The sequence below is a fragment of the Phycomyces blakesleeanus genome (genome assembly GCF_001638985.1).
Source record: "Phycomyces blakesleeanus NRRL 1555(-) unplaced genomic scaffold PHYBLscaffold_23, whole genome shotgun sequence".
Classification (NCBI taxonomy): Eukaryota; Fungi; Mucoromycota; class Mucoromycetes; order Mucorales; family Phycomycetaceae; genus Phycomyces; species Phycomyces blakesleeanus.
Genome location: NW_017265156.1, coordinates 551,829 through 566,145, shown reverse-complemented (window position 1 = coordinate 566,145; position 14,317 = coordinate 551,829). Strand labels below are relative to the sequence as shown.

At 36.2% G+C, this 14,317-nt stretch overlaps 8 protein-coding genes across 8 annotated transcripts; 1 reads left to right on the top strand and 7 right to left on the bottom strand.

Annotated features, from left to right (window-relative positions):
* Window positions 1-37: 37 nt before the first annotated feature.
* Window positions 38-529, bottom strand: PHYBLDRAFT_149979 (hypothetical protein; the record flags this gene model as incomplete). The annotated part of the gene is made up of 2 exons (XM_018432375.1): window positions 38-322; window positions 437-529. 2 exons carry the CDS (start codon window positions 527-529, stop codon window positions 38-40), a joined length of 378 nt encoding a protein of 125 aa, XP_018287021.1.
* A 264-nt stretch (window positions 530-793) lies between these two features.
* PHYBLDRAFT_172814 (hypothetical protein) lies at window positions 794-2,058 on the bottom strand (the record flags this gene model as incomplete). The annotated part of the gene is made up of 4 exons (XM_018436877.1): window positions 794-960; window positions 1,082-1,487; window positions 1,538-1,586; window positions 1,742-2,058. The coding sequence occupies 4 exons, from the start codon at window positions 2,056-2,058 to the stop codon at window positions 794-796; spliced, it is 939 nt and encodes a 312-aa protein (XP_018287020.1).
* A 607-nt stretch (window positions 2,059-2,665) lies between these two features.
* PHYBLDRAFT_13553 (hypothetical protein) lies at window positions 2,666-3,621 on the bottom strand (the record flags this gene model as incomplete). The annotated part of the gene is made up of 4 exons (XM_018429728.1): window positions 2,666-2,720; window positions 2,814-3,128; window positions 3,246-3,362; window positions 3,503-3,621. Coding segments are annotated over 4 exons (606 nt in total), but the record flags the coding sequence as incomplete, so codon positions are not given.
* Window positions 3,622-3,856: 235 nt separating this feature from the next.
* Window positions 3,857-4,880, bottom strand: PHYBLDRAFT_67074 (hypothetical protein; the record flags this gene model as incomplete). Its single annotated transcript, XM_018441736.1, has 3 exons — window positions 3,857-4,522; window positions 4,628-4,737; window positions 4,829-4,880. The coding sequence occupies 3 exons, from the start codon at window positions 4,878-4,880 to the stop codon at window positions 3,857-3,859; spliced, it is 828 nt and encodes a 275-aa protein (XP_018287018.1).
* Window positions 4,881-5,431: 551 nt separating this feature from the next.
* PHYBLDRAFT_178146 (hypothetical protein) lies at window positions 5,432-7,844 on the top strand. Its single transcript, XM_018437958.1, has 7 exons — window positions 5,432-5,995; window positions 6,178-6,486; window positions 6,581-6,625; window positions 6,714-7,079; window positions 7,171-7,314; window positions 7,406-7,439; window positions 7,578-7,844. Exons 1-7 carry the CDS (start codon window positions 5,542-5,544, stop codon window positions 7,747-7,749), a joined length of 1,524 nt encoding a protein of 507 aa, XP_018287017.1. The 5' UTR covers window positions 5,432-5,541; the 3' UTR covers window positions 7,750-7,844.
* A 73-nt stretch (window positions 7,845-7,917) lies between these two features.
* On the bottom strand, window positions 7,918-9,506 carry PHYBLDRAFT_172810 (hypothetical protein; the record flags this gene model as incomplete). Its single annotated transcript, XM_018436876.1, has 8 exons — window positions 7,918-8,102; window positions 8,217-8,387; window positions 8,519-8,657; window positions 8,722-8,814; window positions 8,903-8,969; window positions 9,151-9,176; window positions 9,283-9,343; window positions 9,469-9,506. 8 exons carry the CDS (start codon window positions 9,504-9,506, stop codon window positions 7,918-7,920), a joined length of 780 nt encoding a protein of 259 aa, XP_018287016.1.
* Window positions 9,507-10,277: 771 nt separating this feature from the next.
* Window positions 10,278-10,629, bottom strand: PHYBLDRAFT_116913 (hypothetical protein; the record flags this gene model as incomplete). The annotated part of the gene is made up of 2 exons (XM_018428553.1): window positions 10,278-10,353; window positions 10,511-10,629. Coding segments are annotated over 2 exons (195 nt in total), but the record flags the coding sequence as incomplete, so codon positions are not given.
* Window positions 10,630-12,247: 1,618 nt separating this feature from the next.
* Window positions 12,248-14,185, bottom strand: PHYBLDRAFT_172809 (hypothetical protein; the record flags this gene model as incomplete). Its single annotated transcript, XM_018436875.1, has 1 exon — window positions 12,248-14,185. The coding sequence occupies one exon, from the start codon at window positions 14,183-14,185 to the stop codon at window positions 12,248-12,250; it is 1,938 nt and encodes a 645-aa protein (XP_018287014.1).
* Between the last annotated feature and the right edge of the window lie 132 nt (window positions 14,186-14,317).

The window sequence follows — 14,317 nt, the reverse complement described above, 5'->3', positions numbered from 1 at the left end:
ATATACATGTGCTTGTGCAAGTTTCTTTTTTTTTATATCATGTTGATTGTCTTGGTTTCATGGGTGGATAGTAATATGCTACAAAGTTCTTTTGACGCTTTGTTTCGTGATGCCGATCGAACAAAAATCGAAAGGAAGAGTATTTGTGAATAATTCGACGCCATGAATTTCCTGGTGGTTTTATTGTTATTCGGATCACTTGGTTATCAAGGACGCATTCTTGGATTTCAAGACAACGTTGATGTTCAAGTGCCAACAAATCATCTACCAATAACTGTTGGGATCTAACAAAAGACGCTACCCTATCAGTAGCCTTTGGTAACTAACATATTAAAGTAAATCAGAAAGTACAAAAAAAAAGAAAGAAAGAAAGAGAGAGAAAAATCGGATTTCATTTATTTATTTATTGCTCTTTTATTGAATTTCTTAAACTCACCTTTTTTGTGTGAAGCAAAAGGTTCTCTTGTGTCAGTAGGTCGATATTACGGTCTATTCCATAGTTGTTTTTCACTAACTCATGAAAAGGCATTGAAGACAATACGAGATATATATATATATATATATATATATATATTGGATAGATAGAAACAGAAAGAGGGAAAAGAAAGAAAGGAAGAAGAAGGAGAAATGTATTAGATTCTTCTTTAAATATACAAGCAGATAATATACATCTTTGTACACAAATCTACACAAGTCTAAACTCACTTTATTCTTGGTTCTGACAACACGAATCCCTTTCATATGTATATGTATATGTATATATAATCCCCTTATAATCTCTCCTCTCTTTATCCTAATAAACCACTTCCATGTCTGCTGTGCCTGCGTGACGTGCCTCTTCCTGCAACTTCTTCAGCTTCTTTTGTTGTTCAATATAGATCGAGTTGGCTTTTCGTTCTGCATAACGAGTTAGCAAGTATCCAAGGCTTGCGATTCCCAACCCTGCTGCTGCCACACCAGCTGTATCATATAAAGCAAATATATAGATATTTTTTTATCAATTTAGTTATCCCTTATTCTCCCTCAAACGTGTATGCTACATTACATATTGTACAATATATATATATATATATAAACTTACCCATGCCCTTCCAGATCGTTTCCCAACGAACTGCCTCTAAATCCGTGCGAACATCACCAAGTTGGATAGTAAACTTGTTGTTGATCTCCTGGATCCGCATATCAATTGCCTTTTGCTCCTCACGCGTCTCATTCTTACGATTATTCATATCCAGTGTCACCTCATTCTTCATCAGAGCCACGTCTTCATTTAGGCGCTGTCCCAATGCCTCGACCTCCCGAGTGATCATCGAAGCTTCAGCCTGTAGCATCTGGGTATCATTACGACGCATTATTTGTACTTCTGTTCTCAATTCGGACAAGGCAGCCTTAAGAAGATACGATTCCTGTAGACGAAAAACTGTCACTAATTGGTTGTAGCTTCTCAGTATTTCCCCTCTCTTTGTTTCTTTCTTATACTCTTTACTCTCTACTCCTCCATTTTTTTTTAAAAAAAAAAGAAATATTTACAACTTACATTTTCGAGATCAGAACGAAGTAAAAGTCGTTGGCGCACCAAAGCAGCACTATGTATGTATATAGATATACGGATCAATTTAATTGTCATTAGCATGAATTTTGACAATTAGATATACTAATATTACTAACGCCATTTATATTTATTTATTTATTTAAATCAATTAATTAATTAATCAATTAAATAATTAAATATGTTCTATACCTTTCTCGTAACTTGAATTTGATTCCCTTCATAAATACTTCAGCCTGAGCCCTACTAAAACCCTGTTGTTCGAGATTCTGCAAGAGATTATAAGTGTCAAAGTGATGTTGCTGAAGAAAGGCATCAGGTCTGGTGGGATCCGGTTTAGTTGGTGTTGAAGCATCTACAATGTCAGCCAAGGTTTGTGAATCGGTTGGTTCCATGTGTTGAGCTGGACGGGTAGGGAATGGTGAAGGAAATGGACGAGATGCATCGTCCGAAATGGACCTGCGTACCATGTGCCGTATAGGCAGACGAAACAGAGTCTGAGGTCTCATTTAACTGGGGGTCGATTAAAATGAAAATATATATATAAAGAGAGAGAGAGAGAAAGAGAGGGAAAAAAACATATTCACTCACATATTTCTTTTGTCCGACAAATCAATTGAAAAATACACACACAAACACACACATAAAATGTACATTTATAAATTTCAATTATCTTGGCTCTCGGTATATTAGACTCATTTGACAAACTGAAGAAGAAGAAGAGGAAGAAGAAGAATATAATATAATATAAAGAAAAAAGAATGGTTTACAGGGCAAGAAATATATAGATATAATAATGATAAAGGGAAGAAGAAAAAGAAAAAGAAAACTATTCTTGGACATAAACATATGAATTTGTACTGCGTATTAACGACTGGTGCGCAATTCGTAAAGACTCTCTGCCGAAAGTGATGGTCGCAAGGTACCTGGCCATCCTTGGTTCTGTCGACTCGATGCAGCCTCTTGCCAGCCTTTGAGGGCTTCATCCTCCAGCCCATCCCCAATGGTGTTGTCAAGAACCCTGATGGTTGGCGGAGGAGTATCATCTGAGGTCTCATAAGCATCCACAAGCTCATCTTCATCTTCAGTAGAGAGCTGGATGGGATTCAATTTGTGTTTGACAATTGTATCCAATATCCAGAATTGCATCGTATTCATAGTCAATGGGAAGCTATGTAAAGTAAGATGGATATAAGCAAAACAGTCTATATATATGTGTGTGTGTATATATATGTATACATAAATCAAACAAACGTTACATTACATGAGCATAACAAAAACGACCTGGAGTTTGTGGTTTCCCATGGTCCAACCCAACATCCATTTGCCGAATACAGCAATTGAAGGAAAGAGCTGAAACAGCAAGACGACAAAAATCTTCATCGTCAATAATGCACACACATAGACTACCATCTGCTTGCCCCATCGTTTGACCTGCTTGCGAAAGGGTGGGCCACCATACACACCACTTTGTAGGCCTGAAAGACGATATCTTGTGGCAATAATGTGGACAATCTTGATAAATGCCCATACAACACCAATACCAATAGTTGTATCAACAAGTATATTTAAAAAATACCTACAATAATATGATTGTTATTTCCGGTTACTGACAAGACAAAGAAGATAATGATGATAATTATAGTAATAGCAGTAGTAAAGCAATAAGATAAGATATAACCAAGATAGTTTTTACCACACGCATGGATTTGAATGTTGGCCTTCATGATTTCCTCCCGTAAAATACGATGCAATGACATTCAGTGCATGTACCACTGCCCCACCCATTAACTGTTTACTAATATCTAGTCCCCTAAGTAATGAATATTAAAAGCGTGTGCTTAGTTGTTAGCTCAGGTAATGTTCTATTGTATTGCATTCCTTTAAAGAAACCCGAAAAAGAAGAAGAAGAATAAAAAGTGCATATATGTATGTATGTATGTATGTATGTACCATATTAAAAGTGGTCGTTGTGGCTGTTCACGCTGCCGTTTGATGATAAGTGTTGAAAAGGCAACAGCACCCAGACATATTTGAATGAAGATTGCAAAGGAATCAAGTAGCTTGCAACCTGATTCGTCGTCTTCTTCCATAAAATCTTTTACCATGGTTAACCAGTGAATGAGTAGTGATACAGTTTCGGGCATTAAACCCCAATGCCTTTTTTTTTCTTTATTTTATTTTATTTTATTTTATTTTTATTTTTATTTTTTCACCTTGCAAACCATGAATATTATATATGTGTATTTTATTCTTATGCACTTATTATTTGAAATTACATTAAGGTGTGTATATATAATGGTTTTATTATTTAACCTGGGCACAACCAAAGGTTGGAGAAGTTAGAGAAGCAGATATACGAGAACTATATTGGCATACAGAAGGTGGGCGGTGTCGGCCATGTGTTGATTTTATTGTCATACAGCGACGAGGAGGAGGATGAAGTGGCGTGTAAGTAGTTCCGGACTTTCCAGTGATACAATTGGTGGGACTTTGCCAGATATCTCTGACCATGGGTCGTCTGTTAGTGACTTGGTTAGTGGAGTGAATGTTTCTGATAGTGTTGCTGTTGGTGCTCTGAGGGATTGAGATTGACAATGACAGGCTATCTGGTTTCTGAGGTACTGGTGTACTTTGACTAGGTACCGGAGCAGATGCAATTGGAGGGTCAGAAAGGGACGAGCCAATCAAGGGATAACTACGATTGAGCCATTTGTCCAGGGTTGATATGGTCTTGATTCTTCTATTGGTAGGAGGCTTTATGGTAGGGCAGTTGGTCATAATCTGGAGTGTGATGACCTCCTTCCAAGTATTATACTCTGGCTTTAGCTTGCAATAGAATTCTATTGGACTTAGTTGGGGATCCGTCGTGTTTATTCTGAGCGCATGCTTGGACCGCTTGCAACTTTCATAAGGTTGGATATACTTGCACTGGGTTATTGGCAAAGACAAATCAGCAACCTCAAGCGTAAACTGGTTGAGTTTTTTATTTGGTTTATTAGATAAGTATATAGCCAAATGATTAGCACAATGATTTTGGTTGTTGTTGTTGTTGTTGTTGTTTTGTATACTACTCACTGATGATTTGTAGAACTGAAGGGATGTATCCGTGAGAACCAAATAACGTTTTTTCCACGAGGATCTGAATTGGGAAGGAGAATAGTAATAGATCCAACCACTGTACAAGACTAACAACAGAAGTAAAAGTGTATTTGAGTTGAGTCTTGGTTGTCAAAACATATGCAAAATAAGAAAGACTAATATTAGGATTATTCTTACTCGCTTGGACGTTTATATATTTTCGTATACGATTCTCTTTTCGTAGAAGCATATTTCTTATTAGTAAATATACTTCTTTCTTTTTACCTAACTATCCAATTCACTTTTTTTTCTCGCTCTCTTTAAATAACGATTTGAATCTGCTCATATGTCACTGGCAAACAATGGGTCTTTATTTTCATTATGTGATTTCCTTTATATATATATATATATTTAAAAAAAGAAGAAGAAGTAGTAGTAGTAGTAGTAGTAATGCCAAGCTATATTTGGACTTTCATTGATTCAAAACAAAGAGACCTTTATTCAATACGTGGTCGCATATATTATTAGAATTCCCCTATTGAGACTTTTTATTTCTTTATCTTTATTCTTATTCTTATACTTCATTTTGACGCCACCAGCCTAAATACATACACACATTTATATTTAGTCTCAGCTTGTTCACCTTTTATATTCCACTCACTCACTCACTCACTCACTCACTAATTTGCAGGGCAACCACCAAAAAATAAAAAAAAAAGAGAGAAAAAGGAAAGAAAGAATTAGGCGACTTGGACCTTGTAATATCCTTTATTTTTATTTATTTTATTTTATTTTAAAATTATCATTTCTCTCAATATATTGTATATATTGTATATATAAAAATACACATATAAAGAAAGAAAGGAATAAAGAAAAAGTAAAGAGATAAAGAAAAGCAAGCAAATAATAATATGAAGGTGGATTATTCTCTCTATTTGGTAACTGACAGCTCGCTTGTCCCAAAGAACACTACTCTTTTGGCACAAATCGAAAGTGCTTTGCAAGGAGGCACGACAATTGTTCAGCTGCGAGAAAAGGAGCTCGAAACTGGGCCCTTTATTGCCCTTGGTCTGCAAGTCAAGGCACTGACCCAACGTTACCACGTACCCCTGATTATCAATGATCGTCTCGATGTCGCGCAGGCAATTGATGCCGATGGTGTTCATATTGGCCAAGATGACATGCCACTAGTCCAGGCACGTAAAATACTAGGTCCCACCAAAATTATTGGCGTGTCAGTCTATAATCAAAAGGAAGCCAACGATGCAATTGCCAATGGTGCTGATTACCTTGGAATCGGTGCTGTCTGGGATACATCTACCAAGAAAATCAAGAGATCTCCCCTTGGTATCCAAGGTGTTCAAGGTAAAAAAAAAAAAAAAGACAATAACAATAATAGTAATAATGCTAACTATTTTATTTTATTCATTTATTTATTTATATATTTTAACAAAAATCAACGCATCAAATATTTTTACTTGTCATTAACACTATATATTTATATATATATATATATAACTATCAAATATTATGCTCATGCACTACAGATGTATTGCGCTTGATGGATGTACCAATTCCCACTGTGGCTATTGGTGGTATCCATGTCTCAAATGCCCAGGAGTTGATGATTGGATCAGCTTCGGGCACAAGACACTTGGATGGATTAGCAATCGTTTCTGCCATTATTGCCTCCAGTGATCCCAAGCAGACATGCCAGGCATTCAGTGGTCTGTTGAACAACGTGTTTGGTTCTTTCGAACCTCCAATTGCATTGGACACAAGCTCAATAGTCGAGAAATCTATAAAACTTGTTGATCTGCTCAAGCAAACTGGTCCCATGGTTCATCATATCACAAGTAACTATTAACCATTCAATCCTATAGCATTGTATTTTATATCACTACCCAAAATCAAAGATATCTAATAGTAATACTTAATCCACGTCTCTAGACTATGTTGTTATTAACGACAATGCTAATGCTACACTGGCCTTGGGTAAGAAACGGGCTTCATCGTAATTTTAATTGTCCTAATAACCTATAGATATCATCAATGATATTAACTGATGTACAAATTATTCTAGGTGCTTCTCCTATCATGTCTACAAACACAGAAGAAATCGACGATCTGGCAGCTGTTAATGATGCTTTGTTATTGAACATGGGAACTCTCAATGACATTGACGCCATGATTCTGGCCGCTCAGACAAATACACGCCACGGTCACCCGGTTGTATTGGATCCCGTTGGTGCAGGTGCAACACAATTCCGAAAGGACACCGTTGCACGCTTCTTAAAAGAATGTAATCTGAGTGTGATCAAGGGAAATGGAGGCGAGATCTTGTCAATGGCCAACCGGGGAGGTCGTTCTAGAGGTGTCGACTCAGTGGGAAACAATGGAGGAGAGGCAAATGCTGTATTGGCTGTTTCAGAACTGGCAAAGAATAATGGTAAATGATTAATGTCTTTTTTGTGTGTCTTGGTTCGGAAAACTAAGTAAATTTGCATATATACAATTATAATGACTGAATAATTGTGTAGGCTGTGTCGTGGTAATGACTGGGCCCATGGATTATATCTCTGACGGCACCCGTGTGTTTGTGGTTGAGAATGGACATCCTATGATGGCACTTATTACAGGAAGTGGCTGTATGGCCAGTTCTGTTGTTGCATGCTTCCAAGCAGGTAAATATCTTTTTCTCCTACTCCTTTGTGAATTATTCAAAATGGTTGATATTAACTGAATGTTTCTTTTTTTTCCTCTTAAAAAAATCAGTGTCTGAGGATCCTTTGATTGGTGCTGTAGCAGGGTAAATGTCATTATTTAATATTACTCTTCAATTCAAGACTAATCCTTAATTATAATCCTGATTCTGATTCTGATTCTGATTTCAATTGTATTGCATGATGTATTGCATTGCATTGTATTGTATTGTATCGTGTTTTAGTATGCTCACTATCACAATTGCTTCTGAATTGGCGATGAAGCGACCAGAAGTAAAAGGACCAGGCACTTTCCGTGCTGCTCTTCTGGATGAACTATACACCATATCCAATTCTCCTGAGCTCATTCGCACACACGCAAGACTTCGCGAGATTCCTTTAGCTCGATCAAACTAATTATTTTAAAGAAATATATTACCGCATATATGTACCTATATCGTGCATGTATTTAATAAATATATAAATAAATAAAAGTAAATCTACGTAGAGATAAAGAAAATAAAAAATCAGAGGGTTCCTGATATTGATATTAGTATGAGTAGTAGTGGTAGTGTTATAATATTTTTATAATTTTCCAAGACGACTTGCACCATCTAAGCGGATAATCTCCCCGCTCAACATGGTATTTTCTAAAATATGTGCTGCCAGGGACGAGAATTCAGTGGCACGTCCCATACGATTAGGGAATATGGCATCCTTGATGATCTTTGCCTTCGCAGCGTCATTAATAGAAGAGGTCATGCTGGTTTCTAATTGTTTTGATTGTTAACAAGAGTAATTATATTGGTGGATTTGTGTGCTGCTATAACTATTACTATTATAAGCATAATTATTATTCTTATTATTGATTTGTTCATCCTCACCAAAAATACCAGGGGCAATGGTCATCACACGGATTCCAGCAGGAGCAAGGTCGCGTGCCATGGGGAGAGTCATGGAAGCAACACCACCCTTTGATGCAGAGTAAGCTACCTGGCCAGTCTGACCGTCTTGGAAAGCAATCGAAGCTGTGTTAATAATAACACCACGTTCACCTAAAGTAAAAGGTATTCGAATGTAAGTAATATATATAGCACCTTTTTTGTGAGGAGGGGAGGGGAGGGGAGGGGAGTATTTGGTAGCTTTGATATAATAATACTGCGAGAATATATTATATATATATTACCTTCTTCAAAAGTGTCCTGGTTGACCATGATTTGAGCTACCTGCCTGCATACATTAAAGGTACCAATCAAATTGACACGCACAGTAAACTCAAAAATTTCCATAGTCATGCTATAAGCGTTGTTTCCACGACGAGCAATCTGTTTATTTTATTTGGCTTTATTTTAGTTTAAATGTATATTTTCATACATATAGAGCACTTACTCTTGCTCCGGATGCAACTCCACCGCAATTAATCACACCGGCAATTCTACCAAAACGTTCGACGGTCTTTTCTATAGCTACACGAACCATTTCCTTTGTGGTTTTGGCTACATGTTAAAAAAAAAGGCTGATCCAGGTTGTATTCTAAATGAAAACCAATCTAACTTGAGCTTCACCGTACCTCAGAGGTAACGTCAACCTTTCCAGCTGAAAATACTTGTTCACCAAGACTAGCTGCGACCTGTTTACTACAAGAAAGGAAGAATTACAGGTTAAATGATGTTTCTGTTTGATTTGATTTGATTTGATTTGCTGATATCTATATGCTCCATTAAGTTTTTGTTGTTGTTGTTGTTGTTGTTGTTGTTGTTGTTTTTTAAAATTGTAATCAAAATTCCAATATTGTCTCTATATATTATAAAGACTTACGCTCCCTCCTCGTTCATATCAAAGATCTAATATAGTGTTATTATACATAATATATATATATATATATATACCGTTAATTAGTAAATTTGATGATAGAGAGAAAGATACAGATAACCTATTAAACCAACTTACAGCAACGTTTCCGCCCCGCTGTACCAGCTCTCTTACAGTAGCTTCTCCAAGTCCACTAGCACTAAAAAGACACACACACACACACACATATATATATATATATATATATATATATATATATATATATATATATATTAGAAATATATATATAGGATAATAGTAATGAGGATAACAAAAGACCCATACCCTCCTGTAACAATAAATGCATTTCCTTTAATCTGCATGGCGAATTGTGAATGAGAGATTGTAATATAATATATATCAAAGAGAAAGGTAGCTCAATTAAAGCCAATTTGCGCATCCGCTCAATTATTAAAGCCTGTGATTCCCTTCTTTTTTTCCCCACACGCTTTTTGTGCCTTGTCAGCATAAATACCTATATAAGACAATTATTTATTTATTTGTACAGCTCTATGTTCTCCACCTGCACCCTTATCTTATTTTACTTCTTCTTACTTTATATTCTTTATAGCCAATCACATACTATAATTTAGGCTATTATTACTGTTATTATTATTATTATTATTATGACATTAATAGGATCATATATTTTAGAGTAAAAATTTACTTCATATCTGTCAGATTTATTATTATTATTGGTGAAAAATAACTAACAGAAGCGCAGTAGGTGACGGTCTTTTGTATACATTTAACAAACACAAAATATTGAGCAGTTTCTACAGTATTCAAACACACAAGTATGCCTGGCAATAAAAGTGGGAAACCTCCTCCTTCTAATAAATAAAAAAAGCACAGAGACCCAATCCCCAGAACCATATCCAAAAGTCTTTTTCAAAAAAATAAAAAATAAACTGATATATGAAAAAGCAAAAAAAAAAAACAATCATCGTGTGTATACACATAATAAGAAGAAGGAAAAATAAATGATAATAGTGAGGCTGATCCTCTTGAGAATTTGTTTGATTGTGGTTAAATGATTTATTTGAGTAAACCAAATACTACTTGATGGAAAACAGAATCTGTAATGACCATATTTAAGGGCCAGCAGTAGGAGCAGGGTTCATTCTGCGCTTGCCACCGATGGTAGCAGTGACGTTAACGAAACGACGGCTATGAAAGAAAAGTAAAAGTAAAAGAACAAAGATTAGCATTTTTGAAATGAATAGATGCCTCAAGACTCATTCTCTTCTACCAAGAAGTAAAAGCTCACAAGAACTCTATCGAATAATTCTCTACTTTATTCCTTTCTCCCTCTTTCAATACTTACTTGTAAACCTGTCTCTTCTTAGCGCGGCCAGTCTTGGGCTTCTTCTTCTCCTGCTTGGCGACCTTGGGGGTCTGAGACTTGACTTTACCGGCACGAGCCAAAGATCCGTGGACTTTACCCTATTTTATTTAAAAGAAAGAGAGATAAAAATAAGATATCAGCAAAGGAACAAATTAGGTATATACAGTAACTCAAAGACTTTAATGGAGTTATTGTTGGTAAGTTCGACACTGTGTAGGTAAGGGTTTATCCTGAATTGTATAGTCGTCGAGTTGTACGATTTTTATTTTCTTGAGAAAATTTGGCTGTAGACTTTTTATTGATGTAGTTGTAGTTGGTCATTTGTTTTTGTTTTTTTTTTTTTTTTGGTTTTGGTTGATATAATATCATATTATATATATATATGTGTGTATTGCATCCAAAGGTAATCGTTTATCATTCGTTTCGACTGATGGATTCGGATACGTATTCTTCTTCTTTTTTTGGTGATGGATCGATGTGTTTGCTGTGTATATAGGGTATGGATATACTCTATACTTGGCTTGTCTAAGTTGCTTACCATGGTGAATCAATAAAAATGTGAAGGAAGGGGAAAATGGACGGTTGGATACACTCTGGCTATAGGATCGATTGGACTCGGGATTCAGTTCACCGCCAATCTTTGGTAAGAGTCACGTCCGGACCCCTTCGGTGTCCGGTAAATAATAATAATAATAATAAATTATAGGAATGATCTCTTGTGATACTTTACTATTTTATTCGACCAACAACAATTGCAGTTCTTATACATGTGTATGTAAAAGAGTATTTTATCTCACTTAATATTCTATATATGTATATTGAATCGAATTGAATTGAATTTGATTGTATTGTGCTTTTATTATTATTAGTATTATTAATAATAATATTATTTCTTTGAATATTTTTATTTTTGATATATATATATATATATTGGTTAAAGACTCCTTTCAAATGATCTATGGATATGTAGAGCTTAAGGAGTCTTGACGCTCGGACTTTTGTTTAAAGATGGTTTAATTAAACAGTTTATGAATTAATATGGCGTATGTCCAGTACATGCATATACATATATGTATATTTAATATGGTTATTATATAAAAGAAGTGTGTATATGTATACGAATATATATATATAAATCAGGATATTGCTATAGAAACAAAACCAAAAGCCAAGATGAATGAATAAATGAATGAATGGGTAAATGAATGAAAGTAAAAAAAGAAAGAAAGCCAAATATATATATATATAAAGCAATATACTGTACTACCCAAAAGGAATCCTTTTTAAAGATATAGATGTAAAAGGAGAAAGTCTTGGTATTTCTATCAAAAGACAAGTAATATTGGACATTGCTGTCAATATTTTCTTTAAGGAGCCAAAAGAAGTATATATATATATATATATATATAATAGTAATTTTTAAATAGACCATTAATAATATTTTCGATATAGTTTTTTTTTGTGAATTAGATTTTTATTGATTTGTCTGTTTGTTTGTGTGCTTGTATTATTATTATTTTAGAGATTAATTAAGATGGGCAGGGTCTAAGGTGTTTAGCTTTTAACGTTTAACGTTTAACGTTTAGTAATAGTAACATTGGTGGTGGTGGTAGTAATAGTATTAGTGTGTATGTCGTGCATGTACATGTGTTTTTAGTGTGGGTGGGGGGTGTGACAATGTATGTATGTGTGTATGGAATCAAGGTTCTTCTTATTTCAAGGGACTACAATTTGGGATAGGAGAACGAGAATGCGTTGCACTTGTGTTTGGGAAGTCACCAACAGGAGAACACCATACAGATCAACTAAATCGCGCCCAGCAGTGTGCAATCTATGGGCATCTTGAGCCGAGCACCATTGAGCATGGGCAAGAACCGACGAATAGAACTTGCATCCAGTGCGACCTAGAATACATCCGAGCTTGGACACGGAGATGCTGCAATTATCGTCCTTGTTGTTTGTGTTGTTTGTGTTGTTTGTGTTAGTATCATCATTATTTCTTGGGAGCGTCACCTGCTCCTGTTGCTCCTGTTGATTCTGATTTTGATGCTGACACTGATGCTGATGCTGATGCTGTCGCTGACGCTGACGCTGACGGTGATGCTGAGCGGAAGGCGCCCGGTGTTCCGATGCACCTGAAAATAGAGCTCGGAATGATCCAGTCAACCGTGCTAAGCTTGGCTGTTTTAAATATTTCTTCAGCCTTGGCTTTTCACCCGGGATCTGTCTCAGGCTTTCCCACTCTGCCAAGGAAAGTAAAAAGTCTGGTATTGGAAGTAAAAGGTCTTTTTTTCGCCCTTTTTTAGAACTGGTTGCAACTATCTCTGCTTCTGTGTTTTCTTCATCGGTATTGTCATCTTGATTTTCTATTTGTGAAATTGTATTGCCAATCGTACAAACTGATGTGGGTTGCGGTGGAGTGGAGTTGACATTATTATTATTTGAATTTGAATTTGAATTGAAATTGAAATCGAAATTGACACTGTCATTAAAATCTACGTTATCATTAACGTTGACCATCATCGCATCCGAGCCGAGAACTTTTCCTGGTCCTGCTGATGGCGGTGCTGATGGTGGTGCTGATTTTATTTTTATTTTTCTTTCTGTTTCTGTTTTTGTTGTTGCTAGTTTTGTGTGGCTTGATTCCGCGCCAATCTCGGTGTAAAGATTTGTTTTGAATTGCCTGACTTTTTTAAGAACTCGGCTCGGCTGGCTGTGTCGGATCCAGCTGTGTACTTGTGACAAGTTTGATGTTGCATTGTGAGCAAAGATTGATCCAAAATTCTCACACACCCTGCCGATAATCCTCTGTTGCTCCTCTTTGTTTGTCTGGCTCGTGAAAGTGATGTGATATGAGCTCATTGCGGCTCGCTTCCGACCAAATGAGGAGGAGGATAAGGACAGAGACAGGGACAGTGATAGTGACAAGGATAAAGACAAGGATAAAGGCAAAGACAAGGGTGATATTAACGATGAAGATGAAGATGATATAGATGATACAGATGATATAGATGCAGCTTTAGGCGTGTATGATAATAAAGTATTTTTGGGTGTTTTTCCTTGTTGCGGGGACGGCAAGGGCTGCTCTCTCAGTGTCAGTATGGACAGCAGGGTTTGGTTTGCAAGGTCGGGTGACTTCCAGGCCTTGACCAATTGTTTGATATTGAAGATATATTTTTGCCAGAGAAGGTTATTCTCGGTTGCCGTTTCAAATTCTTCACTCAAAGCCTGCCATTGATGATTCAATCGTGCTGTGCATTCTTGTGTAAGAGGATGATACATTCGTTGTTGTTGTAAGGGTAATATATGACGTTGTTTTGAAACAATGCTGTAATGAGCGAGCAAGTCGTTGCAGTACTGTTCGGCTGACAGATACAGAGATGGTTTGATGACTTCATGGGCTGCGCGACACTTAAGCCACTGCTGGATGTCTTTGAATACTTTACGGATCTTTCCGAGCTTCTGACGTGAGGCAATGCGGTGACTAACACAGAGATTAAATTGAGCTTCTGAGCAGAATACACCTAAAAGATGGTCTAGTTCTTGATATAATGATTCATTGTTGGTATCATTTCTACTGTTTCGGCTTTTGTTTCTGTTTCTGGTGCTGCTGTTATGAGAGTAGTGTGATTTAGTTGCTGCTCTGTGACTCATTGTACATGCGTGCATATGTGTGTCTATGTCCGTGTATGTGCCTGTGTCTGTGTATATATCGCTATATGCCTAATTTATGGTATATTTCTTCTAAGTAAGCAGGTAAGTAAATAAATAGGTAGGCAATGAATG